Genomic DNA, 27,734 nt, shown 5'->3' with positions numbered 1-27,734 from the left:
AATTCATAACGTGTCAAGGTAGAGGCAGGGATCCGATGCTGTAGCAAAATCGCTCTTTTCAGCTCATCTTTCAAACGCTCTGCTAAAATTGCACATTTCATTACGACGCGCAGTGCGGTTCGTTCTATGGTGCGTGCGATAGAGAACGCACATACGTCACATTCAGTCTTGTAGAAGGGCAAAAGCTAACCGACCAGCTTATTTGTTCCCGACCGCATCGCCTTGCCCAAAGGTAAGGCAGGACCACGCAATACGGTTTCCGCTGGCTAAGAGGAGCGGACCCTGGTTTTTCCGCAATAATTGGTCGCAATTGTTCAAAAACGTTATTTATTGAACACTGCGTATTTAAAGTGTCTCTTCGTCGAAAGTGACGGAAGAGGACACGTTACAAACTGTCACTGGCCTGAGAACTCAGCGTACGGAAGCGAAGGGGTGTATATAAAAAAGAGAGAGAGATGACAGCAGAGGCAGGCGATTCTTGCATGCGCAGCCGCTTCTTGCGTGTTCAGTCCATGGTGGTGCGGAGGTAGTTCTTTCCGGAAGGCACGTTGTACTGCTTGATGCCCGTCGGGAAGAGCTTGGGAATCTCCTCCTCGGTGACGCTGGGGAGCACCATGCAGGGGGTCCCTTTCTGCATTGCCAGTAATGCAAGCCGTGGCACAGTGTATTAGAATCGGCGATTAGCACGAACAACGAAATAGAAAGAGACACTTGAAGACAATCAGGTAAACAAGAATGCATGGAATAATGTTATTTAAAAAATAGGAGCTGAAATCCCGTTTACGGCACTTTGATATAGCTAATGTGACGATTCACACAATCAATATGGCTGCCGTGTGCACCAAATATATCTTGGCTGTCGTGTAAATGCCGATGAGACGGAAGCAAAGTCAAGCGCGAAAAACTTTGCAACTTCTAGCTGAATTCCAAGTAATGACTATTAGTAATGATGATTACTAATAATGGTGGGACCTTGTGCAGATCGTTAAAAAAAAATGTAAACAGGCTTCCACATATTTTCCAGCCTGTCTCTGGAAACCTCGGCATGCTTCGGGCAGAAAATTCAAGCACTACCCCGCATTCTTCCACTGATTTGAGGCATCTGTCGATATAAAGTCGACCCTAATTATTAGGCAGAACACGCAGCCTTTAAAAAAAAATCTAAAAAAACGAAAATAGGAAACAAAACGAAAGAGAAAGAAAATAAATAAACGAAACCTGCGTACCGGGATTTCGCAAGGAGAGAGAGAGAGAGAGAGAGAGAGAAGTCATAAGAAAAAAGCAGGGAGATTTCCAGCACGTATTACACCATGGATATACGGATGCGTATCGGGATTCAAAAGGAACGCTCGTATTATTAAAAACATCGCATATGCATGTACTGTGTCCTACGATTTTGCTTCTTCAGAGTGTGCGCTTACCAATACCGATGAGCGATGCGATGCCAAAAGAGGTTGAGCTGACGGTACAATTAAACTGAATCAATGTAACTGATATAGTATAAGTGGAGACCCGACCAAAGTCTCATCTTGCATTGACATGAACAAGGCTTCGGTCACTCACCTTCCAACCAGCTGGAGTTGCCACCTTCCTGGTTTCAGTCACCAAAAGAGAATCAGTAGCACGCAGGACCTCGCTGGAATGGGGAAAATGATTAAAACATAAGGGCTGCGCAAGGGATCGATTATTCTCGAGATCAGTCAACGGATGCTTTAATTACAATTGTTCTTTATCGATTACTCCGTTGATATTTCACCCAAACTGCAGAAGCCGTACCTTCAGTTCGCTGCGCTTGTGTGGACAGCTTTCTTTTTCAGCTTTACATTTTTTCCCACGTTTTATCATATTGCCGCTCGCTGAAGCTTTCTCAAGAATGTTATTACAACCGCTGCAAGCTTGAAGCGGTAACTTTAAAATGACTCAAGTAGCGTTAACGTTCGTGTCTACTTTAACAATAGTACGGTCAGCTATCTTACAGTAGGAAAACCTGTTCAGTGCAAAAATTTGTAGATTTAAAGATTGCTAATGCAAGCCCCCCCTTGGTGGTTATTTCTTAGTTCGTCAATTAAAGAATTGCTTCCATATGAAAAAGGTGACCCCCAATACAGCGTATTCGCTGGTCGAAGTTGGGTGCATTCCGACACATCATTCAGGTAACTCAAAGGAATAAAAAGACGGTACACGAAAGTTCAGTGTATACAAATGGGCCCTAAGTTCACGATTCCCGAAGTCGTGCTGCGTAAGTAAAATCACTTTTTTCAAGGCAGACGCATTATTTGCAACGTAAGTTTTTATCGTTCTTTGGCGTGAATTCATGATCACTGTTATAAATGCAGTGTAAAAGATGTTGCTTGATAGCAGCGTACTATACGTGCTTGAATACACTCCGTGTGGGTTCAAAATACAATACGTTTATTTAGCATCATAACAATGTTGGGTGCGTCGGCAAAAAGCCATAGGCAAGTCAGAACGAGGCTCTACGCTTTGCACGCGCTTTTTATTAAAACTTCAGCCTTGTGCAGCTAAATAACCGTTTTAAGTATATGCGCCTTCAGAAAGTAAAAAAACAAAAAAAGAAATAGGAAAGACAGAGAAAAAAGAAAAACTTGCTAAAGTTCATATCGTTAGTGCAAAATTTGACACATTCGCTGAAAAAGTTTTTTTTAACTGTTCCCTAAACTGAGAGCCCTCATACGTGAGAGATTGTACCTGCTTTTAATGTTGATGTTAAAGCGTCAAATGGCCCATCGAGCGAGAAAGCCGGCGGGGTCTGTAGCAGCGAAACGACACCTAACTTCCTGTTAGCTGTGATGCTGGCTCGCGCTTGGTGGCTCAGGCCTGGACGGAGCATAGCGGGCGAAAGGGGACACCTGCTGCTGCCGCGATACTGCGTGAGAGGAGAGGGCATCGCCGCGACGCGCCGACATCCTCGCTGTCGGAAGCCTGTGTTATCCGCGCATTTATTGTACACGCAAGCTCTCGCTTGCGTTCGAACTGCGGCTCGGTAAGGGGAAATCAAAACGCGCCAAGCGTCTCAACGCGCTCGCTTGCCCGCGAGGAGTTCATAACTCGAAGGACCGTTAAGCGGCGTGCAATTGGACGTTAATGCCTTCGCATTCACAACTCATAAGAAGTGCTTAGGTGTCCTCAGAGCTTTTTTGTTCTTGCTTCTTTAATTTCGTCTATGCCCTTCCTCACCTGCAGCTGTAATACCCATGTTAAATATGCAACAATATGCAACGAGCTAGTGCATTCGGCGGGCTCTTATTTGTTTTACGGCGAAGCTGTTTATGGCTAGGCTTCCGTGCATTTTTTGTTCTGCGTCAACAAAAGCCATCATCATCATGAGCAATGGCTCATACCCCCTAAGCAAGAAAAAAATGCACTGGCTTATCCCTCTCGTAATGGCAGGCTGTACATGTACACATATACGTACATGCTATAAATAATGCATGTTTTATATAGATATATTCGTCCAGGCAAACGTATATAAATAAATGTGTGTTCGTACCTTCGTTCAAAATTCTGTGTCACCTCTGTGTCAAACACTGACAAAATTTAGAGGACGCTTAAGCTTCGCCTTTAAGAGTGGAACGCGATAGCGTTCGAAGACCCCTTACTGCTTCTCATGCTTCCCGGCAACTGCAGCTTCTGTAACCGTACCGGAAAACGCTGGCTGCGAACGCTATGCACGAAGGCGACCTTTCTTGTAGAGACGCGGCCTCTTGCGTGGGTTGATCTCCTGTTATTGTTTCGCACTTTTCATATTTCAGTATAAAAAGCTAACCAAAGCTAAAGAATGCTAACATAAAGGACATGCGCTGTCGGTTTTTTTTTTTTTCATTAAATTTGTTTGTTTGCTGCCATTCTCAGAATTCCGAGGAATAACTTTATGAAGAATGAAAGACAAGGTATGAGCAACCTTGGTGGTAGAGAAGTGGTTGGGTATGCGTGGTTCAGAAGGTTCGAAATTCTTGACGAGGCGACGTCCGACGCTGGACGCCGACGTGGGACGCCGGCACGCCAGATTTTCTGCGACACTGGCTCCTTAACGCTGACGCGTTAAATGATAGCACCACACGGGCTCACATGCCTGGAATATAGCGCTGCCAAGTGCGCTCATAAATAACGAAGCACTGACTCCGACCTCAATTATGCTTAGCGAAGCTGCCGAGGCAAGCCGTGCAACCGACAATTGTCAGTTGTTCAGAGGCTATGACCTTCCGCTGTTAAGCGCGAAGTCTTCGGTTTTGGTACCTCGATGTACGGTAGCATTTCGAAGACTGTGCAAGGCAAAAAGCGTTCGTGTACTGAGCAAGGGTGCACGAGCATAGTATCCTAGGCGATCAAAAGGAAGCACTCCACTACTGTTACTCTCAGAGGCCCTGTGTTATCTTGGGGAGTTGAATCGAATCAATCGACGTAGGCTTGAATCTTAGCGGACAGCGTAGAGATTGCGCTTTTAGAGTGTTTTAGTTGAGCGTGTTTATGCTCCGCTAAGCAGCTAAGCGGAGCGGAAGCGCGAATGCGCATGCGCCGTCCGCTTAGTCGTAAGCGGGCTAGCGGAGCGACGAACACTCCGCTTAGAAGCTGCCTGAGCGGAGCGTGCCGAGCAGCGCTTTGGCTAGCGTTGGCGTCAGAAAGGATTGGATTGGATGCAGAAAGCAAGCGCGCTGGCTATCACGTGGCGTTCCCCAAGGCGGAACTTTATTTTCCATTGGATAAAATGGACCGGTAACGCATTACAAGCGCACGTCTAGATACTTAGTGCAGAAATAAGTTATACATATAGATATATACATTTTACTGTATAACAGTGATCAATAGGTGTATTTATTTTCTTTCATTACCCTGAATTTGGCCAGGGAGCGCTGCAACTACGAAAGGTCCGCTCCGCTACGCTAAACGTATAACTAAAACGTGAAAATCGCCCGCCGCTCCGCTGTGGCTTAGCGGGGCAGCTCGGAGCGAAGCGTACCGTAAAGACGCTTAATCTTTTATAAAACGCGCAGAAGTAACTTGCTTCAAACAACCCCATACTTCAGACAACGTCCAAACACCTTCTACACATAAAATTCGGGCCCTCGAATGCCTTTAATTATGATCTTCTTGCATATTCTGATAATTCGAATTTCGCGATAGCCAATTGTACATAATAAGCATACTAAGCATACTAATAATTATAATTACGGCAACCCCACTACCGCCCCTCAGTTCCGTTGGTTTCACATGCTTGCATTTTCAGATGCTTGCAATAAAGCGCTTTGTCACCCAGTTGGACGCGGTTTTACATCCTCAAATTAGAACCCAATTTAAGTCAGAAAAGTCCAACAGCAGCCGGCACGGCACGAGCCCCCCCCCCCCGTTCCCCCCCAAAAATTTCACTTTCTTGTTGAAACCGAACTATTACTGAATGCAATGAAACGAAGCTATTCGCGACAGCTCTATGCCGCGAGCTGTCACATGGTTCATGTACCCACATTGAAGGCGCGACTGAATGGTGAGCTTTAGTAGAAACAGGTTGCGCCGGAAGCATTCCTTTCTGCTATTAACATTGAAATAGCACACGGGAAAAAAAATTCGATGTAGCGTTTCCATTATATCACTACATCGACGACGAAGATGTCGCCGCAGGTGTAAAAAACTTTTGATAGTGCCTCAAGCATTTCACCTACTTTCAAATCCTTCGCGCGTTTCTTTGCTGATCGTCCTTGTGAGTATGTGCCGCAGTCATAGAGGTCAACATCATTATTTCGGGTAATGAGTGCGACCGGTAAGGGCGTCAACGTCCCTGGGACTTCATGACTCCTGCGTAGACAATGCCCTGCCATCGAGCTAGTTGTCGAAGCAGACGACTACGACAACCATGCTACAGAGAGCGTATATGGCTGCCTGTTTCTAATATAGTCAATATTCTGAACCCCCATATGACGCGTAATCGTTGCTTGAAACAAGGTTCGACATACTTCGTCTGATGCTTGTGGTGAATGAACGGTAGGGATGACGTTGCCTCAGAAGTGGAACACAATTAAGCACGACATGCTTACACCTTGTGTAGGATGCTAAATGAACGAATATATAAATTTCAATACTGCTCAACGTGCGTAGCACATACTGCGTCTGTTCTTATTGCACGTGAGTGCACCTAAGGTTTACTCACCGTGCACGCATGCGAACAGTATTCACAGCCCTGAGATAGCGCGCGCGAAAAAACCATTTCAGTCACGATTATGTTATTTTACTTTAGCAAAATAAGAAATTTCCCAGCTTACTCGAAGTTCCTTCCTGTTGTAGCTGGGTACAGCATTGAGAGCTTCATCTTCTTGTCAGGGCCAATGACGAACACCTGCACATGTGAAAAACAAAGAGCAAACGAAACGATTCCCGTGTTATACGCAATGACCCGAGAAGTTCTGACGTAGCTACACTATGCTACAATACAAACACTAATCACGGTGCGGTGTCCGTGCCAAGAGGTACACATTTCGAAATGCGTACGATAAAAAAAAGTTAGAGGGTCCCCAAGTCTAAGTCCACAGATCCTGCTTCGAAACTAAACAAAACAGTTACTGGTCACACGAAATCTCCATACTAACCAAGAGATAGGACATTTTCTCGATTGGATTCAGCACAGCTTTTATGCAGCCAGCCAAGTCTTTCCAACCAAAATATACTGCAATCACTGGCACTAAATTGTAACAGCGCGATGTCGGTAGTCGTAAGCGGCAGGTAAATAATCAGGCAAGGAATGTGAAGCCAACGAATTAATTGCACTTGACTCGTAAAGCGGAGCACGGCTTAGATGCTTAAACGTTGCGCCGGTGGCGTCATTAGGAGGAAGGGTACGGGCTCACGGCCGTGGTTGCAGCCCGCTGAGCGGCGGTTGTGCTGCGGTCGTCACTCGATCCTTTTTCTTCTCCGGGGCTCGTAGCCGGATACGGTAAACGCCTACGCCCGGGGCCCGGTTCTACGAAGAGAATGGGCTGAAGCAGAAGTGCTGACGGAAACGCATGCTTGTGGCAAGCTTTCAAGCACTTGAAATCATGGCGCGAGACGTAATGACGCCACCAGCGTCATACCCGAGACGCGGCGCGCACGCGTGGCTTAGAGTTTCTGTTCTTCACTGCAGTTAGTCGATTCCAAGCAGACACGTTTCGAAGATTCGAAACGTGTCTTAGATTCGAGGATTCGATTCGAGAAACGAAACTTAGATTCGAGGATTTGCCCCGTGTGGCCGTCTGGTCGCATCAAGCGCGCGCCGCTGTGGCAAGTGGCAAGCTGGATTGCGACTGCATGGGAGTACATCCCGGCTGCCGCCATCATGCGCTCGGTACGGAAGTTTGAATTTCCAACGCGCTGGACGGTACAGAAGGCAACGCACTGTGGGAGGAGACCGACAAGAAATTCCGTGGTCTCAACGCGGAGGACCATGAGAAGTGACCGGCTGCATGCAGTAAGCTGCAAAAGATTCACTGCTAGCGTCGCGTGGTGTTCGAAATAAACATCACTTGAGGCTTTAAAAGGTTAGTGCCTTTTTTTTTTCCGTTGGCTTACATAAGAGGATACTTGTATTTTCTATCTAGCTTCTCGATTTTAGGTTGTCTACTCCGATGTAAGCCGACTCTTATTCTGACTAAATATGTTATGTGATCGTTTTAAAAACACTCCGCTAGGCTGCTTACGATAAACAAAATCACCGGACAGGGCCGGGGGGGGGGGTCGAGGCAAGGAGATTACAAAATCCAAAACCAACACTTGCTTCTTTCGGAGAGTGGGAGACGAGCGAGGCTGACCGTCAAATGTATCGCATCTTCCTATTTCCTCGCTCTGTCGCTAAAATATTGCACACACATTCTCAACGTTGTTTTTCCATGTGCAGAGATAGTTTTGAAGGCCAGAAAGCTCGTCGAAGACTGTTTGTTACTAAAACTCCACAAAATATCTACTCTATGCCTACCGGTATGAATCGGAGGCTATTTAATGTATGTTTAACGCCGCCAACGGCTCTGCAGGCGTCGCACCTCAATGGCGTAGGTGATAACAGAGAAGCAAAAGAGTCAGTGTTTGTAGTTTATTGTACGTCCGGCTCGGACCACAGTACGCACCACGGTGCAGTATGCAGACAGCGGAACAGCAGGAACGATAGTGCTTGCGCGCCCAACGCTCATGCCAGCAGCGAAAGACAGAACGCTGCCTTGGCTCTGCTGTAGAGTCGATTGAGCGTAGCGCGAGGGTGCGTCCACTTTGCTTCGTCGTTAATGCAGCCAAATGCAGTGTGCGTCTCTCGTGTCTACGGAGACCTTCTGACGTTCCACACGCACGAACTACGCTATAGCTGGCACCATCGATACCAGGACAGCCCAGCGGCGGGGGCGGCGCCGAGTATCCATAAAATTTCTACTCCAATAACACATGCTGCCCTTACGTGCCAAATACCAATAATATTGGTACATAGCCGTTTTCTTTTAAATATTCGCCTGGGTTGCCACACGGCGCAATGTTGCCATGAAACTACATTAAGCGTGCAGTTTTCGTTTGGATTTTTATAGCAGTCATATACTGCTCAAATTTTTTTCATTACACGTACATAGCATTCCGAGTTTAATCATTTAGGAGCGATATTTGAACTACGTCTTTCACTATTCTCTATCTACGATTCGTCAAAACGCGCGCACAAAGAACCCTGACTGACGGTGGCACCACTAAATATGTGCAGCGTTGCCTTCACGAGGCGCGTAGACAGCGAAGAGTTCAGCTTCGAACAGTGTTTAAGGCATGCGCAGTCGTCGACGGCGAACAGACGGGCGTGTCAGCAGTAGCAATCTACGACGCTACGCGACACATGTTGCAAGCTTCAGCAGCGCAGAGGCTGCTGCGAACCCGTCTTTCTATATACACGTCCTACGACATCGCGCTAAAACGCTTGAAACACGGCACTACACGCTATAATATACTGCTCGCCTCGCTTGACCCAACTGCTACGCTGTCTGACACTGCATTGCATACAGCGATGCAACGCCTGACAGGCATTGTACGTACACAGCCGGACGGTCTCTCGGCTACGGCTTCTAATAGCTTTCAGTCGCCAAGTACCAGTCTCCACGTTGCCCTCGGCCCATATCGCCACAAGCCGACCTCCTATATCAGGACGGTGCACACTGCTTGCGCAAACGTTCTTTATGTGCTTATCAAAGTCAAACGGGACGCTGTGCGAGAATGTCAAGGAAAAAGTCACAATGGCAGTGACCTGCGCTCCAACCGCGAAAGCAGCTGCATCCGTTAGACTTCTGGGCACTGCAACATTGTATGAATAAACAAATAAGTTAACTGATTTTGCATCTGTCCTCCATATGATTGATTGATTGATTGACAACTTTATTGTTCCACCGAGCTGGGGTGCCCGCCTTAGAGTGTCACGTATGCCACTTAACTATGAAGCTAAAATGTTATCCTTGTTTCAAAGAAAATTGACGTAACGTACGAACGTTAAACGCGAATACTACATCTTCAGTATCACCGCCGCATGATTATTGTTTTTTATTTATTTAAATTTTTTTTTATGTCACCGAAGCGTTTTGGTGACATGCACTGAAGCCATGTAGGTACGACTATATGGCGCACCCGTGTAACGACAGCACCAGCTCGTAGCTATGAGCTGCACTCGAACAGTGCACTCGAAACGGTGCCCTCGAAAACAGTTCGGCGCTAGCACGGCCATTATAAGCATACGGCAAACGTGCAATGCGAGTAGGCAATACAATAATGTATCTAAAGAAACATTCTATAGCTTCTGCGACGCACAGCCGTTGCCGCTTTTTTTTTTTAATTATTTCGAAGAGAAATACTTTAAGCTGAAGAAAGCGCAGACAATATTCTACGCTTTATACTTTACTGTGATCAGCTCGGTGCCAGTGGATGAATAGTGCCGAACAGGAACGGTGTACAGTAACCAACCCTGTGGAACACATGCAGGCAGGAACGCATGCGATATAGAAACTCGCCGTTTTATTAAGGCTTCGCGTAAGAAAATTTAGCAAGACCAGGCGTCTAAACATGAGGGGACACTCGTACTTTCTTGAAAATAAAGAGTGCCATATAGTGCCAGTGAAAGCACAGCCGCGGTTTAAGAAAATTTCTAAAGTTGTGAAGCAGAGGAACAAAGCCATTAGCGTGTTAGAAATATGTTCGAAATAAGCAAAAGTATTACATATACACAACAAGTTTGCTTCCACAAATGAAACAATATAAGAACGACGCTCTCCGCCTCATATATGTGGGCACTCAAGTTCCTGTCGGTGCACATTTTCATCTCCACTTTCGTTCGAAATCGACACGTCGTATCGGAAACTTCTGAAAGTTCTACTTTCCATTTGCAACGAACAGTAAACTTTAGCACTGCACTGTCGGACCGTATAGCAGCAAACAGCACAGGATGAATGCCAGAGCCGTCGTGGGCGAGCAAATACTGAAGAAATAAAAAAAAGAAATTAAAAGCGACTTAAGCAAACCAAGGTGCCAGGGCGGAGCTGTTGTCGGCATGCTTTCGCAGTGCGCCGTCTGCAACAGCCTTCCCTCCTCCACCTGCTCAACCAATCTGTTGTATCAATAACCGACGGCGCCTACGCCAGGAGTCTGTTCTGGCTAGCCTTGCCATCGAACGTCCCGCGTTCCCTAGCTCAGGACGTACTAGCAACAGCCTGCACACCCTGGAAAGACAATGCACCGACGCCACCACTGCAGACGGTGGAGGACGCAGATAGACGCGTCTGTAGCGAATGTGATCGCTTTGCATATACAACAGCACTACGACCTCCGACAGATGCCTTTGGTGCGGCACCGAACCGAAGCTGTCGCCCTGAGCGCTCATCTCAGCGGCACCTATACAGCAGCGAGCACGGATCTAGTTTCCTGCGCTACTCGCAGAAGACAATGGCCAGCCGCGCTACTCGATCACGACCGTCAGCGCATTGTCACCGACCTGTGGGAGAACGACCCGCTCGTCTGGGACGCTGTTCAAGGTGAAAACTTCGGCTACGCAGCCTTGTCACTTTCCAACCAGGTAGACAAACCTCTACCCGTATTTGTAATATACGTTACAAACATACCAGTATCTCTAATACCGTTGCGACAAGTGTATTCTAGCTGTCAAAACCGATTTTCAAGTTTTATTCTTTTTTCTGCAAGCTCGTCGCAGTGCAAGCGAGCCTCTGAACACTTGACGAAGCAAATATTGATATTCTAATAACTTTGAGACAGTGTTGTACCGCTGCACTAGAACAATCCCGAAATAGGGTTTTTCCCACGAGACATCAATCTAGAAGATCTTACCCATGGTAGTCATTAGTGGATTTTCGTGAGGCGCTTAAAGAAACATTTATGCAGGGTCACGCAGGACATATGCACAGCTTAGCAAACACGCAAAGAAGCGATTGTGCTTCACTACAAGACATCTGTAGCAATAAACAGTCGAACGCCTTCATAACGAAGCACATGAGAGCTCCAAATATCTTCGTTATACAGGTTACTTCGTGAAAATGGCGCACCGTACCACTCCCAATAGAGCAAGCAAACCATGTTCGATAGAAGAAAAAAGAAAACACTTATTCAACACGACTATAACATATACTTAGTGAAAGAAGTCTCGAATTTTCTTCTGCACACCTCCTCTGACAGAATCAGCGTGTGCAGCCGCCGTTATGACATCTAGGTTCACGGCACGCTCTGCGGTGAAACGTGGAAGCGACGCAAGGCACAGCTTCCGACTATTGCCTCCCGTGTCAAAATGCTTGCTACATCTGCAGCCGCTTCATTACTCCTGCCTTTATCAACCTTCACCTCTTTGCCGTCCTCAATGACTTCGCACAACGTCGTCGGTCGTAAGTTCCGCGCAGTTCATCCATCTGTCGTCAACCACGACGTATGGACCAACAGTCACACCCGACGTCGAGTTGCAAGAAGCAGCGTACAATGCGAGCCATTACTCGAGGTGCGCTGCAGGACTAGAACACTTAGAGCCATCATGCCGATCACTAAGTGGCCACTAAGTGGTTACCAATCATCACTAGCTGATCGTATATTCTCGGATTTTTCAAAAGTATTCGACAAGGTGTGTCACAAACTATTGCTTCGCAAACTAAAACAACTTAACATTGACTGTAACCTTTTGAAATGGATAGAGTGTTCTTCTCAACTGCTCGCAATTTGTTTGTGCTAACGGCATTAACTCCGGTTTTACAGAGGTCCGTTAAGGTGTTCCACAGCTTTCCGTCCTTGGACCCCTATCATTTCTAATTTAGATTAATGATCTTCCCTCGCTTATCAACTCCTATGTCCATCTGTTGCCTGATGATTGCGTCATTTTCAGAGAAATTGCCGATGCTAACGACATTGAATTACTTCAGTCGGACCTTACCACTATAGGGAACTGGTGCAATGAATGGTTAAAGGAGCTAAATATTAACAAATGTAAAGTTATGCGTGTGTCTACGAAAACATCTACCATAGCGTCGTGCTACATTGACATGTCGTTGGAATCAGTTTCTTCATATAAATATGTTGGTGTTTACATCACTTCTAATCTCAGCTGGTGTCTCTTCACTGAAAACATAAAACGCTAATCGCATGCTTGGCTATCTACGTCGCAACTTTTTCAACGTGCCTACTAATTTGAAACTTTTGTTATATAAAACTTTAGTACGACCCAAACTCAAATACGCGATTCCGGTATGGGACCCTGCTCATGAAAACTTAATCACTGATCTCGAGATGGCTAAAAATAACTACGTTTTATTCTTGATAACTACAACCGCACAGCGAGTAAAACTAACGTGAAATCTAATATTTGCCTCCCATCGCTGGCATCTCGCAGAAAAGTGTCTCTTATTGCCCTCTTCCACATGTACTATCATCATACTCTACGAGATCACCTCATCCCTCATCCAATTTATGTATCCCGTCGCATTGATCATCAGTACAAAGTCGACATTTTGTTATGCAACACTAAAAGTTTCTCACAATCATTCTGCCCCGAACATCACGTGACTGGAACCATCTTCCCGCTGAAGTTGTAGGCCTTACTAATTAGGAACAGTTCCGTGAAGCCTTAGCTAATATTGTATACACAGGTGCTATTGAAACGCTCATGTAACCAACTGCATTCGTCTTCTTCATTCTGCTGTATTTACCACTCCCCCTCTGTAATGCCCTCGGCCCTGAGGGGTATAATAAATGAAATGAGAAAGTGCCTCGTTAGCACTTACCGCAGTGCACTGGTGGCAGCGGCGGACCGCGGCGTCGTTACATTCGTTAGTTATAAAGCAACAAATAAATAAGCCGTCGGAGTCGCCTAAATTGCATCGCTGTACACGCAAATCCCTTGATGAACTACACCCATCTCGTGAGTATAACGCTCCGCGAGGCCTTGGTAAGCAGGACCAAGCGTGCCTTCACTACATCACTTCTAGGTGGCTTACTCTTCTCTTTTTTTATATTCAGCGCTATATGCTCATTGGGCAGTGTTTGTGAGGACTTAAAACACGTCTCTATGCGACTTGAATGATTGCTAAAAAAGATGCAAACTAAAGGCACCGCTGCATTTTTTACCGCGACTCAGGCTTGAAAGTGCGGGCATTCATGGCCCGAAGAGAAACAGTGTGTGTGTGTGTGTGTGTGTGTGTGTGTGTGTGTGTGTGTGTGTGTGTGTGTGTGTGTGTGTGTGTGTGTGTGTGCGTGTGTGCGTGTGTGCGTGTGTGCGTGTGTGCGTGTGTGCGTGTGTGCGTGTGTGTGTGTGTGTGCGTGGCAATGGCTCCGGTGTGCAAACCATGTTTCTCACGCAACACGTGGATTAGCATGCCAAGATGTCGTCAGGCAAACATCGCCAGCTTTTTATAATCATGGTCCTCTACGAAATACGGATATATTGGATGTCCGCCGCAGTGCTCGACCAGAACTACCGAAGTACTCCAACGTATATGCTCTCGACTGCTCCGAAATTTAATAATAGACAGCTTACGTTTGTTATATGCTATATTACCATATAACAGACGGTTTAGTTTAGCGGTGCTCATGCTTTACTTCGCTCATGTTTCAAGCACTCAGGCACTGCAGAGAGCCACGTTGATATCATTTTTTTTTCATAGATAGGTCGATGTTATAAGCGTCTGTTTTGGAACGGGGTGGTGGGTTGTGCCACCAAGATCTTGCTGTTGTACTGCCTAGTGTCCTACTTAGGTTAAAAAAGAAAAAAAAAACAAGAAAAAAACACGCATGATGAATTCCCATAACCAAATTTTCTGACCACCTACTGTGAACCTTGTTTTCGTACGTCTCCGTTTTTTGTCGTTTCCCTACTCTTATTCCCCCAATCTTCCAATCGCCTCTTACCAGTCTCCATATTGCGGACATGTTTACTTTCCCGCTGCTTTCGCTGAACCCAAGCGCTTCAAGGAGTCCAGTGGTGCCCAAATCGACCACTGGGCAGATATCTTCACATTCTAATAAAACATGCTCCATCGTTTCGCTAGCTTTACCGCAGCAAGCACATGCTTCTTCCTTCTTATATCTCACTTTATAGGTGCGTGTACTAAGTCATCCTGATCTCGCTTCGAAAAGTAATGAGCTTCCCTTTAGGTTATCATAAATTATTTCTCCCCTGATCTCGTTTTTTCCTCTGAAGTAGTTAGTCACAGCAGGTTTCTTTTCCATTGCAATTTTCCAGCATAAGCGCGTAATAATGCGCCTCCCAGCGATGCTCATCAAAGACGCACCGTCAACTTTGTTGAAAAACGACTAAAATACTGGGTGGGCGCCCCGGAAGACTTCGCTCACTCGGCTCTGTAGTGTAACAAAGACGCGCTTTGCCTACCACTAACAGCATGGGCGATGCACGCTCAGCTAAAGCTCAGTTCTCAGCTAAACATCTCTGAAGTCATCCGATAAAATCAACACGCTCCTTCGTCGCAAGACAGCCCGTAGCAACGACCTGATGGAAAAGTGTAAAGCTATCACTCACAGCACGGCAGGTGAGAGGCAGTCCCTCCTTGTCCTTCTCGACGGGATCCAGCATGCCCAGCTTGACGGCGATCTCGCGCTTCTCATCGGCGATGATGGGATACGGGAAAGGCCCGTCGGGCAGCTCGCCATAGGCCTCTATGTCCTGCAAACGCAGATGTGACAACGTGGAACGTTCTACAGTGCGTCATTCTACACTGGGAAAGGCCATACAAGTTTCTTCAAATAAATCGAGGACTAACAGCTAACTAAAGAAGGCTTAAAAGTAGGCAACATGAATTCCCATCATTCCCGCACAAGCGATGTATAGCCTATAGCTCCCACGAAGTGCGACGATGAGTCGGTAAAAAAAAAAGCAAAAAAGATAAACGAACGGCAGGAGATCACCCATGCGCACGATGACGGACGCAACAGGCATTCGTGGGCTAGCTAGTCGGCCATTATCATTTCAAAGGGAGCACACTTGTTGAGACATCGACGAGCACTAAATCACACAAACACGTATGTGCGAGTTGCCTTTTGGCGACATTTTTCAGCTCAGCCCTCAGGTTTGGGTGATTTAGTGTCCGTCGATGTCTGAACAACTGCGCTTCCTTTGAAATGACGGACACAGACCGGGCAAAACAAAGTCGCAAATGGCGCATCGGTGAAGCTACAGCACAGAACAAGTGCAGCCGTGCGACAGGCAGAGGACTACCGACTATACTCGTGAGCCGACGAGGCCCTCGAGCAGCGGGTGCGCGGTAGCCGAAGATTTGGCGGTACACATTGCAGCGTTGCGAGCTTCCGCTATCTGACAGTCTCAAAATGCTGTGGTTTCGACAGACAAATGGTGAAATTAAAGTCGCGAACGCATTTGTAAAATATGAAACAAAACAGCGCAGGCGTTATTCGCTGAAAGCAGTTCGGAAAATTGTATCTGTCAATGGGCTGCGGTTTGCCCCTAATCAAGAAGACGAGAATAAAACGTTTTATTAGGTGAGATGAATGAAGAACTCTCGACATCACAAAGGCTGGCTGCAACGTACCATTGTTTAGCTTAAGTGAAAGGCCATCTAAAATGATATGCTGGCACCTGTTCAAAAATTGAGCCAACATGGCCGCGCCCGCAGATTTGCGAGCGTCCAGTGGCCTTTTGCTGCTGCCCTTCAGAACACACATCGCCCCCCCGCCCCCCCCCCCCCAGCCGAAAGCTTTCATACACTTTTTGAAGAGTAGATATACAAAGTGTCCTTAATACCGTAACGTCACCTCCCAGTCAGTATGGCTGACAGAGGACTTCATGTCTATACGGCAATAATTCCAGCTGGGCATCACCTTCAAGCAGAGATTCAAGAACGCATATGGTAAATAAATTGGTGCCGTCTACAGCAGCACGCTGCAGATTACGGAAAGCTAATAAGACGAAAAACAAGTGGGCTTCCTAACACTACGGATCGAGGCGCACCGCATAATGTGGCGTGTCAAAACGCGCTCCAAGCCCTCTAGCGGCGAGGAAATTCATCGTACTGTGGATTGAGGGGCCGTAGGCACGAATCCATCAATTCGGCACTTCGTGCTCTGCGTGTACTGTAAACCTTCAGTGCTCAGGTTGCAACAGCCGTCTGTAACCTCATCCAACCAGTGGTGCGTATACCTTGATCCATCCGTGGTGGCTGTCGACGCTGTCGCAGGACAGGGCGATGATCTTGACGCCCTTCTGCTCGAAGACGTGCGCCAGCTGGGCAGCCCTGGCCAGCTCCGTGGTGCACACCGGCGTGTAGTCGGCCGGGTGCGAGAACAGGATGCCCCACCTGCGCAGGCAAGAGCAGAGAGTGCGCGCAAGGGACCGTTATAAGAATGGGTAGAACTTCAAACACAAACTGCGGAATAAAAAAAAAAAATCACGTTGACACAGCTGGAATTATTCATATTATATAGGCACCGTGCGCTCGAGATTTGCACAGTTCGCGCGCGCGCACACACGCACACACACACACGCACACGCGCACACACACACACGCACACACACACACACGCACACACACACACACACACACACACACACACACACACACACACACGCACGCACACACGCACACACGCACACACGCACGCACACACGCACACACGCACACACACACGCACGCACACACGCACACACACACACACACACACACACGCACACACACACACACACACGCACACACACACGCACACACACACGCACGCACACACGCACACACACACGCACACACACACGCACACACACACGCACACACACACGCACACACACACGCACACACACACGCACACACACACGCACACACACACGCACACACACACGCACACACACACGCACACACACGCACACGCACACGCACACGCACACACGTTAACTTCCAGCACATTAAACTTCGTGGTGCACTTTAGTGCCCCTTTAACAGGCGACCCATACTCAATCATATGCCAAATTTGTGATACTTCGATACTGCGTGATCACGGTCATCAAAACATTATTAAAAAGGATTTCTTACTTTTCCTTGTTTCTTTAAACAAGGACACTTGTACGCGCGTGTTTGAGTGAGTGGTCTTATTCTTTAAAAGGATAAAAAGCGACCTGCCAACGTGACCCAGAATTTTCGGAGGCAGCGCCGTTCCGCGTCAGGGCCTTGCAGTAGACACGCCACAGACAAGACCTCCTGACTGTGATCGCCGATCCCGACGACCATCTACACAAAGCGCTATGCCAAAAAGGCAAAAGTTATTTTATGAAGCCCAGAGTAAGATACGCAATGACAGACAGCATCGCCTTATACGACAGTTGCGACGGCAACCCCCACCACCCGCAATCACTTGCGCAAATGAAATGGAATGCATAAGCAGGCATTCAGGTAACTGCAAGTGTGCATCACCACAAGCGAGAATGCGAAGGGATTCCGGGACATGTACATTACGGGATACGGGACAAGTACTAGCCGAAGACTAACGTTGTTCGACGACTGGCTCCAGCGGTCGGGCACAGGCTAGCATCAAAGAAGCACCACGCAGCTTCGCATGTTAAAATTCCATAGTGAGCCACGCTTAGCCCGGTTTCCCCTTCTCTTACCCACTTCCCCAAACAGGCCTAGAGGCATCATTTAAATATATTATTTGTTTCTCTCTCAGCGTGGGACATCCTGGTCTGCACTAGGGCGTGGAGTGGGAAGGTACAGAGCTGTCTTGCTGCGGCCTTGGCGGTGACGCGGTTACATCATGCATCATCCCTTCGACAGCGTCTGGCACAAAGTTTAGTCCCGACATTACCACGCCGGTCTAATGGACGCCGCGCCACACACGCGTCCTTGATTGCATGAAAGCGCGTCAGGCGATACCTAAACAGGCAAGGCCGGCGAGCCAATTACCCGCAGTCGCACGCTGTTAGTATCTGCATTGTTTCTGCGGCACATTTCCTACCCCCGCAGTCCATTATATGAAAGCCCGTTTCCGGGAAAAAAAAGAACAAAGAGGTACCGCATGACTTCGCTAGCAACGAACGCCTGCACACTGCTAGCGAGAGAGTGCGAAAGCGTGAACGCCCAAGTTCTCACGGCTTCACTCAATGCGTACCTCGAACGCTTCATTGTTGCCGCCTCAGCCTTCTTTCTCCTTGACAGACAGGCAGATACTCTGTTTACACGACATAATTACGACCCACGAGTGCGCAGACGAGGGTGCATACCGGGGACAATACGGGGTGATCATTTTTAAGCTTTACGGAATTTCTAAATATGGCCTGTTGTAAATAACCTATTTCTAGTCCTTGAGCTGGATTATACAGAGAGGCGGGCATTACTTGGACGAGAAATCGAAGCACGTATTCAACCAGTTAAAAAGAAATCACTAGGAGGAGGAGGAATAGATTTTAATGAGGAGAAAGGAGGAGAGGTCGGCCTGGAGAGCGTCTCTAGCCTGCTACTCCTCACTGGGGAAAGGGGAAGTGGGAAAGACAGGTAAAGGTGGGTGGCGGGTGATTATGTTATGGTACAATGAGATACTATATACACGTTGTGCAATATGCGGGTGCGCACTGAAGACGCAATACACGTAAGAGTAATCCTGTCCATAATTAATTATTTTACGGCACATATGGCCATTTACGAATTAGCCGGTGAGTTTGCAAGCTGTATCCGCTCGGAATCAATTTCCAGAATGACATCATTTCGGAGATATACGGCATCAAACTCGCCGTAAGAAATGCAGGGTTGTGTCACTTACTTTTATAACGAAACAGACTTTTATGCATCGAAAAAGAAAAGTAACTGGAAAGCCCATGTATTTCGTGCCATACAGGGAAATATGTCAAAGGTGGTGTCATCCTGACAATTCACTTGAAGTCTTCGAAACTCGCCACTGTTACGTTTCGCCTACAACGCGCGGTAATGCCGGCGCGGATGCAACGGACGCCGGGGCTTTGTTCAAAGCGGCGGACATTTTGGCCCGTCCGACGCCGCCGCAACGCCTACCCGCCAAGCGTGCCCAGGCGTGTTTCAGTGCCACGTGTCTTCGTGTGTGCGTGTGTGTGTGTGTGCCCTCGCTTGTCAAAGCGCGGCAGCCGGGGAGCGGAGTTCCCCGAATGAGGAGCCTGGAGGTCTCTCGGCTCAACTGTTCGCGCCGTCGTGTGGGTGAGGGTTGGCGATGCGTCACTACACCCGGTTCAGCAGGTCTCTCGGCCCGACAGTTCGCGCCGTCGTGGGCTCCTGCTGCGCCGTCCCGTGACCTTCATCCCGTGACCTTCCCTCCTTCCCTTTTGGACCGCGACGCCGGGAGTATAAGAGCAGCTGCCCCCGGACGCCAGGAGAGAGGCTCCGATTTGTACTGTTGAGTTACGTGCTCTCCCGTCTCTCCACTTCGGTCGACCTGACCGGCCGCTCTTTTGCTATGTTAGAATAAACAAGTTGTTCTGTTACCAGTCTTCTCTTGCTTTGCCGGGACCTTCGGATGCTTCCAGTGCCCCAGGCCGCCAGGCCAACGCTACCCTTGGGGCTTGCGACCCATTGGCAATATCGGGCGTCAGCACCGAGACCCCAACAACTCGGGCCAGCGGTGCGATTACAACATCTGGTTGCCAGCGGTGAGATCGCGACAACGGAGGCCAGCAGCGAAGAGATGCGGTTGACTGTATGCTGAGCAGCACAACGACCATCCGGGAGCAGTGCAACGAGCCCTGTGTGATGACTGGTTGCCTGCAGCGGAACGACTGCGCTGAAGTCTTGGCTGCGAGGTTTGGTGAGTGCGGGACTTTCTTCTTCTGAGTTTTGCCAGGCTTTTGTTAGTGTTAGAAACAGAGCTGGTAATTGTGGTTGTCGTTGCTACCGGGTTAGTTTGCGGCAAGACAATAGTGGACAGTAGAGAAAGCAGCATTCAGAGCAGCCATGGATTTGAAGTCGTTGCGCAAACCGAAATTGCTGGAGCTTGCAAGAGAGTTGGGTCTGGATGTCTCAGACAAACTCAGAAAACCAGAACTGCTAAGGGCTATTCTTGAGTTAGAAGCTGAGGATGACGAGCTGTCGGAATGCCTTGAGACCATTGAGGAGAGGGAGCGTGAACTTAAAGAGCAAAAAGAGAAACAGGAGCGTGAACTTAAAGAACAAAAAGAAAAAGAAAAAGAAGAGCGCGACCGTCAACACGCTTTGGAAATGAAGCGTCTCGAGTTAGAGATGGAACGCGCTCGTAATGGAAGTCAGGCACACGGTGCAGGAGAACGAGTATTGTTCAAAATGACTGACCTGATGCGGCCGTTTAAGCTTGGAGAGGACATTGGTTTGTTCCTGGTTAACTTTGAGCGAACGTGCGAGAAGCAGGGGTTCTCTCGGGAAACGTGGCCACAGCGCTTGCTCACTTTGCTACCCGGCGAGGCGGCCGACGTAGTCGCTCGCTTGGAGAGAGAGGAGGCAGAGGATTTCGACAAAGTGAAATCGAGTCTGCTAAAAAAGTACCGGCTGTCAGCGGAGGCGTTCCGTCGGAAGTTTCGGGAAAATGAGAAAGGCAAAAGTGAGTCATATACAGAGTTTGCCTACAGGCTTATGTCAAACATGCAGGAGTGGCTCAAAGAAGAGAAAGCGTTTGGTGACCACGAGAAAGTTCTGCAGTGTTTCGGGCTAGAACAGTTTTATAGTCGGTTACCTGAGAACGTGCGGTACTGGGTCTTGGATAGGCCAGACGTTAGTACGGTGGCTAGAGCCGCTGAGCTAGCCGAGGAGTTTGTGACGCGTCGGGCTCGCGGAGCTAAGGACGGTCAAAAGGGTGAATTTGGCTCCAAGTTTGAGAGGCCGAAATTCACACCCATGAGAGCAAAGGGGGATACACGTAGTGCGGATGCGAGTGAAAGCAGTCCGACCGAACGTAAGGAGACGGCGGCAACCGAAGCCGAACGCAGAAAGCGGTTCGAGGCGAGGCAAGCGCGCCTGTGTTATACGTGCCAGAAGCCGGGTCACTTTTCGGCGCAGTGCCCAGAAACAAAACCAAAAGTCGTGTTTTTTTCATTAGGCAGCACTGACGAGAACATCAAGCTTCTCGAGCCTTACATGCGAGACCTCCTCGTGAACGGGAAAGAGTGCCGAGTGCTTCGCGATACCGCAGCCACGATGGATGTAGTTCATCCCTCTTACGTAGAACCCGTTATGTTCACGGGCGAGTGCGCATGGATCAAGCAAGCAGTGGAAGCTCATAGCGTGTGTCTGCCGGTAGCAAAAGTGCTTATTGAAGGACCTTTCGGAGCACTTGAGACGGAGGCCGCAGTGTCATCTATGCTGCCCCCCCAGTACCCGTACCTATTTTCGAACAGGTCCGATCACCTCCTGCGCGAGAAGGGGCTTTTGTTTGGTGAGGCTAGCGTTCAGGCCTTAACCAGATCGAAGGTTCGGGAGCTCGCTGCAAAGGCGGTAGTTGCGGGGCCGACGTTGTTGAACGATGAGAAAGGGTCAGAGGCGCAGCAAGCTAGTATTCAGAGCACGCCCGAACGGGATAAAATTGAGCCTGTAGCGTTAAAGGCACCAGATACTGGAGAGGAAATTCCCGATGCGGGAAAGTTAGAAGAGCTTCCGGTCGAGCTTCCGGGACTAGGCTCAGTGACGAACAGGAAAGACACCGATCAAGTCATTAGTGACTTAATAAGTAAAGCATCGCTGTCGCCTGAGCAGAAAACCGAACTACACCAGCTCTTACAAGAGTTTCAAGGTCTGTTCTCTGAGAGGCCTGGTAGGACTTCTGTCCTTACTCATGACATAGAACTTACCTCCCCAGAGCCAGTACGATCCAAGGCGTACCGGGTGTCACCCCGCCAGAGCGATATTATGGAGGCTGAGGTAAAGAAAATGCTACAGCTCGGTGTTATTGAAGCGGGTGAGAGTGATTATACCTCCCCTTTGATTTTAGTTGAGGTACCGGGCAAGGAACCTCGTCCTTGCGTCGACTACCGCAGGCTTAATTCCATCACTAAGGATCAAATTTATCCGATCCCTAACATCGAGGAGCGCCTTGAGAGAGTGAGTAGCGCTCAGTTTATTTCCACCCTAGATCTTGTCAGGGGTTATTGGCAGGTTCCACTTACAGAAGAGGCTAGTAGGTATGCGGCGTTCATTTCACCAATGGGGACATTCCGTCCTAAAGTTTTGAGTTTTGGTTTGAAGAACGCGCCATACTGCTTTTCAAGCCTCATGGATAAAGTGTTGCGGGGACAGCAAGAATTCGCTTTACCGTATCTAGACGACGTAGCGATATTCTCCGCATCCTGGCCTGAGCATATGGCGCACTTGCGGGCAGTGCTAACCCGCCTGCGCGATGCGGGCTTGACAGTCAAGGCTCCCAAGTGCCAGTTAGCACAGGCCGAGGTTGTCTACCTCGGACACGTGATTGGTCGGGGTCGTCGCCGCCCCTCTGAAATAAAGGTGGCCGCTGTGCGAGACTTCCCGCAACCGCGCACGAAGACCGATATTCGGTCGTTCTTAGGTGTCGCCGGCTACTATCAGAGGTACATCCCCAGGTACTCTGATATCGCGGCTCCCTTGACGGATGCTCTGAGAAAGACAGAGCCGCAAACAGTCGTCTGGGACGAGACAAAGGAAAGAGCTTTTAGCGCCCTAAAGAGCGCCCTAACAAGCCAGCCTGTGCTACGATCGCCCGACTACACAAAAGGGTTCGTTGTTCAGTGTGATGCTAGTGAGCGAGGCATGGGCGTTGTACTGTGCCAACGGGAAAATGGAGAAGTAGAACACCCCGTCCTGTATGCTAGTCGTAAGCTGACCAGTCGTGAGCAGGCGTATAGCGCCACCGAGAAAGAGTGTGCGTGTATCGTGTGGGCCGTTCAGAAATTGTCATGTTACCTAGCTGGCTCGAGGTTTATCATTGAAACGGATCACTGCCCTCTCCAATGGCTGCAGACCATCTCTCCCAAAAATGGCCGCCTCCTGCGCTGGAGCCTCGCTTTGCAACAATATTCCTTTGAGGTGCGTTACAAAAAGGGGAGTCTCAACGGTAACGCCGATGGCTTAAGTCGAAGCCCCTAACGTGGGAATCAGCCTCAAAATTGCTTGTTACTGATGTTTTTCTTCCTGAGGCAGGATTTTTTTTAACTTATTGCTTTTGTGTAGTGTTTCAAAGTGATGATGTGCTTTTTAGTGCAATTTTTCCGATTTGTGGACGCGTTCTGAGTGCTGCTAAACTACTGTAAGGAACTAGGCAGCAGTATAAAAGGGGAAAGAGCCTGGCAGGGCTTAGTGAGGGTTGTGCCGTGCTTGCTAACTGAGCGGTTGACTTTTGGCGTGGTTCTAACGCTTGCCGGAAACGAGAACAAAAATGTCAACTCTCCCGAAGTCACTTTGCAGTGTCCTGTGTGCACCTGAACGTGAGAACGAGGCCTTCTCTGTGCGCTGCGCTCAAGAAACGCCCAAGGACGCCCAACTTCGGTTATGAGCATCATCGAGCGACATCCCTCCGGACAGCGGATGCAGTCCCCTGACCATCGGGATCTCCTTCCCCCGGCGGGGCGGTCTGTTACGTTTCGCCTACAACGCGCGGTAATGCCGGCGCGGATGCAACGGACGCCGGGGCTTTGTTCAAAGCGGCGGACATTTTGGCCCGTCCGACGCCGCCGCAACGCCTACCCGCCAAGCGTGCCCAGGCGTGTTTCAGTGCCACGTGTCTTCGTGTGTGCGTGTGTGTGTGTGTGCCCTCGCTTGTCAAAGCGCGGCAGCCGGGGAGCGGAGTTCCCCGAATGAGGAGCCTGGAGGTCTCTCGGCTCAACTGTTCGCGCCGTCGTGTGGGTGAGGGTTGGCGATGCGTCACTACACTCGGTTCAGCAGGTCTCTCGGCCCGACAGTTCGCGCCGTCGTGGGCTCCTGCTGCGCCGTCCCGTGACCTTCATCCCGTGACCTTCCCTCCTTCCCTTTTGGACCGCGACGCCGGGAGTATAAGAGCAGCTGCCCCCGGACGCCAGGAGAGAGGCTCCGATTTGTACTGTTGAGTTACGTGCTCTCCCGTCTCTCCACTTCGGTCGACCTGACCGGCCGCTCTTTTGCTATGTTAGAATAAACAAGTTGTTCTGTTACCAGTCTTCTCTTGCTTTGCCGGGACCTTCGGATGCTTCCAGTGCCCCAGGCCGCCAGGCCAACGCTACCCTTGGGGCTTGCGACCCATTGGCAATATCGGGCGTCAGCACCGAGACCCCAACAACTCGGGCCAGCGGTGCGATTCCAACACCACCTACAATTCGTAAATTGCAATATGGGCCGTAGATAATTAAGTAGCGATTTTTCGTTTATTAGCTGAAAAAAAAATGTTTCGATTTCTCCTGCTAGTAATGTCCGCGTCTATGAGTAATCCAGGTCAAGGAGAAGAATGATGCTATCCGTCAAGTGTTTAAAAAGAAATCCGTAAAACTTAAAAATGACCACCCCGTTTATATGAGAAGAGAGAATACTTAGCAGAACGCTCTTTATTATTAGTCAGCGGGTAGCTGTGAAGACGCCGCGAACGCGAGCAAGGGGCAAATGAAAGCGCTACACATTTAACATTTCCCCGCACTTAGCGTTCCAGAATAAGAAAATACATTTTTTTAGGTTGAGGACATGGTAATACTCAAGCAAGAGGAAATTCTCACCTAGACTATGTTAATTAATAATAATAATAATAATAATAATAATAATAATAATAATTAACAATATTAACATTAATATTACCAATAATAATAACAATAATCGTACAGTGCCCATACAGTGAATCAGGGAAGAATGGGTTCGTACAGAGAATGCTGACTGAACAGCAGGGTACAGGAGCTATCTTTCGGTGCTTTGCAAGCCCCTGTACAAATTGAATTGGCAGCTTATATGTATAGAGTCACGCAAAATCGTTGCACATGGAAGTGGCGAACAAGATTACATTTTCTCGTAATCTCACTGCGGTGGATGCACAAGGTATACGTATTACACGGTAAACCTTGAAATCCCTTGATGATAGCGCTGGCCGAGACAAAATAGACTTTCTTTGCGTACCTCGTTCTTTGAAAACTTCTGCCCACAAGGGCACAATACATTTCGTAGCACGCAAGTTACTACCCCGTTAAATCTTTGTGCGACTTCGCAACTCAGCTTATAACTTTGAGAGCAATGTGTGGGTTTTGCGAGCGAATATCAGCTGCATTCTGCACTTGGAAGGCGGCTGTATGAACTGAAAAAAAAAAAAAAAAAAAAAGGAAGAGCAAACAAAAGTACGTTTTTTTCATGGGACACGGCGCTCTGACGCTTCTTGAGTTTGATCTACAGACACTGTAACGCGCGAAGTGGTTTATCAAGATGCGAAGGGTATGACGGCTGAGGTCAGTCGCTTGGGCGTCTGCCAGACATAGTTAGGCCAGTCGTCGTCCTTTTTCTAGTCCGTCTGGATGACTGTTAACGCGTAGTCGTCCTTGGTTATAAGGAGGGCAAGTGACATATCCCCCGGCACAGCCGAGGCCTGCCGGGCGAATAATGCAGACGGTCTGATGTTACAACATTTTAGGCGCGGGACATGCAAGACGGAAATTAATTGCGTCACAAAATCGGCTGCTTCCGCTGAGGCGGCTGCATTGCTGTTTATAAGGCTTGATTGCGCACGTGCCCACACAGTGCATCAACGACTTTCGCGCATCAACCAATGGCTCCGATGCTTCTCCACAGCCACACAATACCACTGTGCCGTAGGGTGGATAGTACAGATGACGCGTCAAGGCTTTGTCATTCTGCGAATAGCGTCACTACGGAAGATACGGTCGCCACGCGACGAAGTACATTTCTGCAAGACCTGAGCTGGCACTGTGGCACGGTGGTTCACGATGACTGAGAAATATGCCGCCTAATAAAAGAACGGCCAACATTTCGGGCTGCCAAATGTATAGAGATTGAGCCATTTCCGCTCAGTTTTCGGAAACGTTAATTGAGCTCTGAATGCGACAAAAGGAGACTGGCGTAGGCGATCGACACCGCAGTTGCGTCCTCGTTACCGTTGGGCGAGCACAGCGCTTGAGCCGTGCACAGGCATCCTTTCGATCTTCGATGTTTGCGGACGAGTCAATATGCCCCGTTTTGAAGATTGCGAGAAATGCTCCACCTTGGGCAGCGCAACAAGAACACGAGATGTCTCGAACGAGCTAACGCATTTCGTGTCAGCTCTAACATATATTCATAGACCAACCTATGAGGAAATGCAAGGCGGAACTGGCATGCCCAACGCTGGCACGCCTTGCGCTCTTACAACGAAACAGCAGAAACGTGTCCGTGCGTGCCGGCGTCTGTTTTCTAGCGGCGAGTTAAAATGTCTGATCCGCATAGACGATCTGCTTTCCTTGCCACTTTTTTTTTTTCCCTTCTTTTTTAAGCGAGCTGGGCTCAGCGTAGATGTCTAGAGTCAGTTTAAGGGGCTCTCTTCGCTAGGGAATAATTTTGGTACAGAACAACGAAATTCGACAATAAGGCAGTCGCGCAGGCCGACCTACTCGTCACAACGCAACAAAAGTACAAGAGCCTCTTCGTCGAGGGTTCGAGGACACCTTCATTGAAACCCACCGCGGTGGCTCTGCGGCTGCGGCGCTGTGCTGCTGAGCACGAGGTCACTGGTTCAATTGCCTTCATTGAAGCTCCTGCCATCCAGGATCGACGTCATGGGTGCGCGAGTTTCCGGCTCTTTGCCCCTGAACACAAGGACGAGTGGTCAGTGGTAGGCGTAATGTGTTAGGAACCTATGTCGGGGGTCTGCTCCGTGCATTCTTTAATATACAGTATTGACAGACAGATGCCACAAAACGTGACAGCATATTTGCACTCGACACCACGCTTGTATTCCGCGCCGATGAGGTAAGATGGCGGGGGAAAAAATAGAAAACAAAAAAAACTGACGTGAAGGGAGGGGGCCGGAAAGGGCACGCGATACTTGTGGGGGCTTGCGTCCAATGCTAGGGAGGGAGAGGGGAGGATGTCGTGCAAAAGGATAGAAAGTTGGGCGAGTTGGTACGGTAACACGATTTTGAATTGTAGCGCGAAGCGACACAGCGCGGCCGTCAATAAACGCCCGCCAGCACAGCAGCCAGCGACATAAAAAGGCGCATCAAAGCGCCTGACACGCCCCGCGTACCCCCTAATTGACGTAGCCTTGTCTGCCGCGCAGTCGCCGACAAATTGACGTCGCTCGCTCCCCCGCTACGAGTTGCATACAGACGCTGCCGGAAGCCAGATTCG

At 48.7% G+C, this 27,734-nt stretch overlaps 1 protein-coding gene across 1 annotated transcript in view; it reads right to left on the bottom strand.

Moving 5' to 3' along the window:
- Window positions 1-310: 310 nt before the first annotated feature.
- Window positions 311-27,734, bottom strand: part of LOC126548088 (peroxiredoxin-6-like) — a 40,900-nt gene continuing 13,476 nt past the window's right edge. Inside the window, exons 2-6 of the mRNA XM_050196185.3 lie at window positions 16,646-16,802; window positions 15,011-15,154; window positions 6,273-6,346; window positions 1,564-1,636; window positions 311-631 (exon numbers count right to left, since the gene is read on the bottom strand). Of these exons, the coding sequence (XP_050052142.1) occupies window positions 506-631; window positions 1,564-1,636; window positions 6,273-6,346; window positions 15,011-15,154; window positions 16,646-16,802 (574 nt within the window). The 3' untranslated portion in view covers window positions 311-505. The remainder of the gene's footprint in view (window positions 632-1,563; window positions 1,637-6,272; window positions 6,347-15,010; window positions 15,155-16,645; window positions 16,803-27,734) is intronic.

The sequence above is a fragment of the Dermacentor andersoni genome, chromosome 1 (assembly GCF_023375885.2).
Source record: "Dermacentor andersoni chromosome 1, qqDerAnde1_hic_scaffold, whole genome shotgun sequence".
In the NCBI taxonomy this organism is placed as follows: domain Eukaryota; kingdom Metazoa; phylum Arthropoda; class Arachnida; order Ixodida; family Ixodidae; genus Dermacentor; species Dermacentor andersoni.
This window is presented reverse-complemented; position numbering and strand designations above follow the sequence as displayed.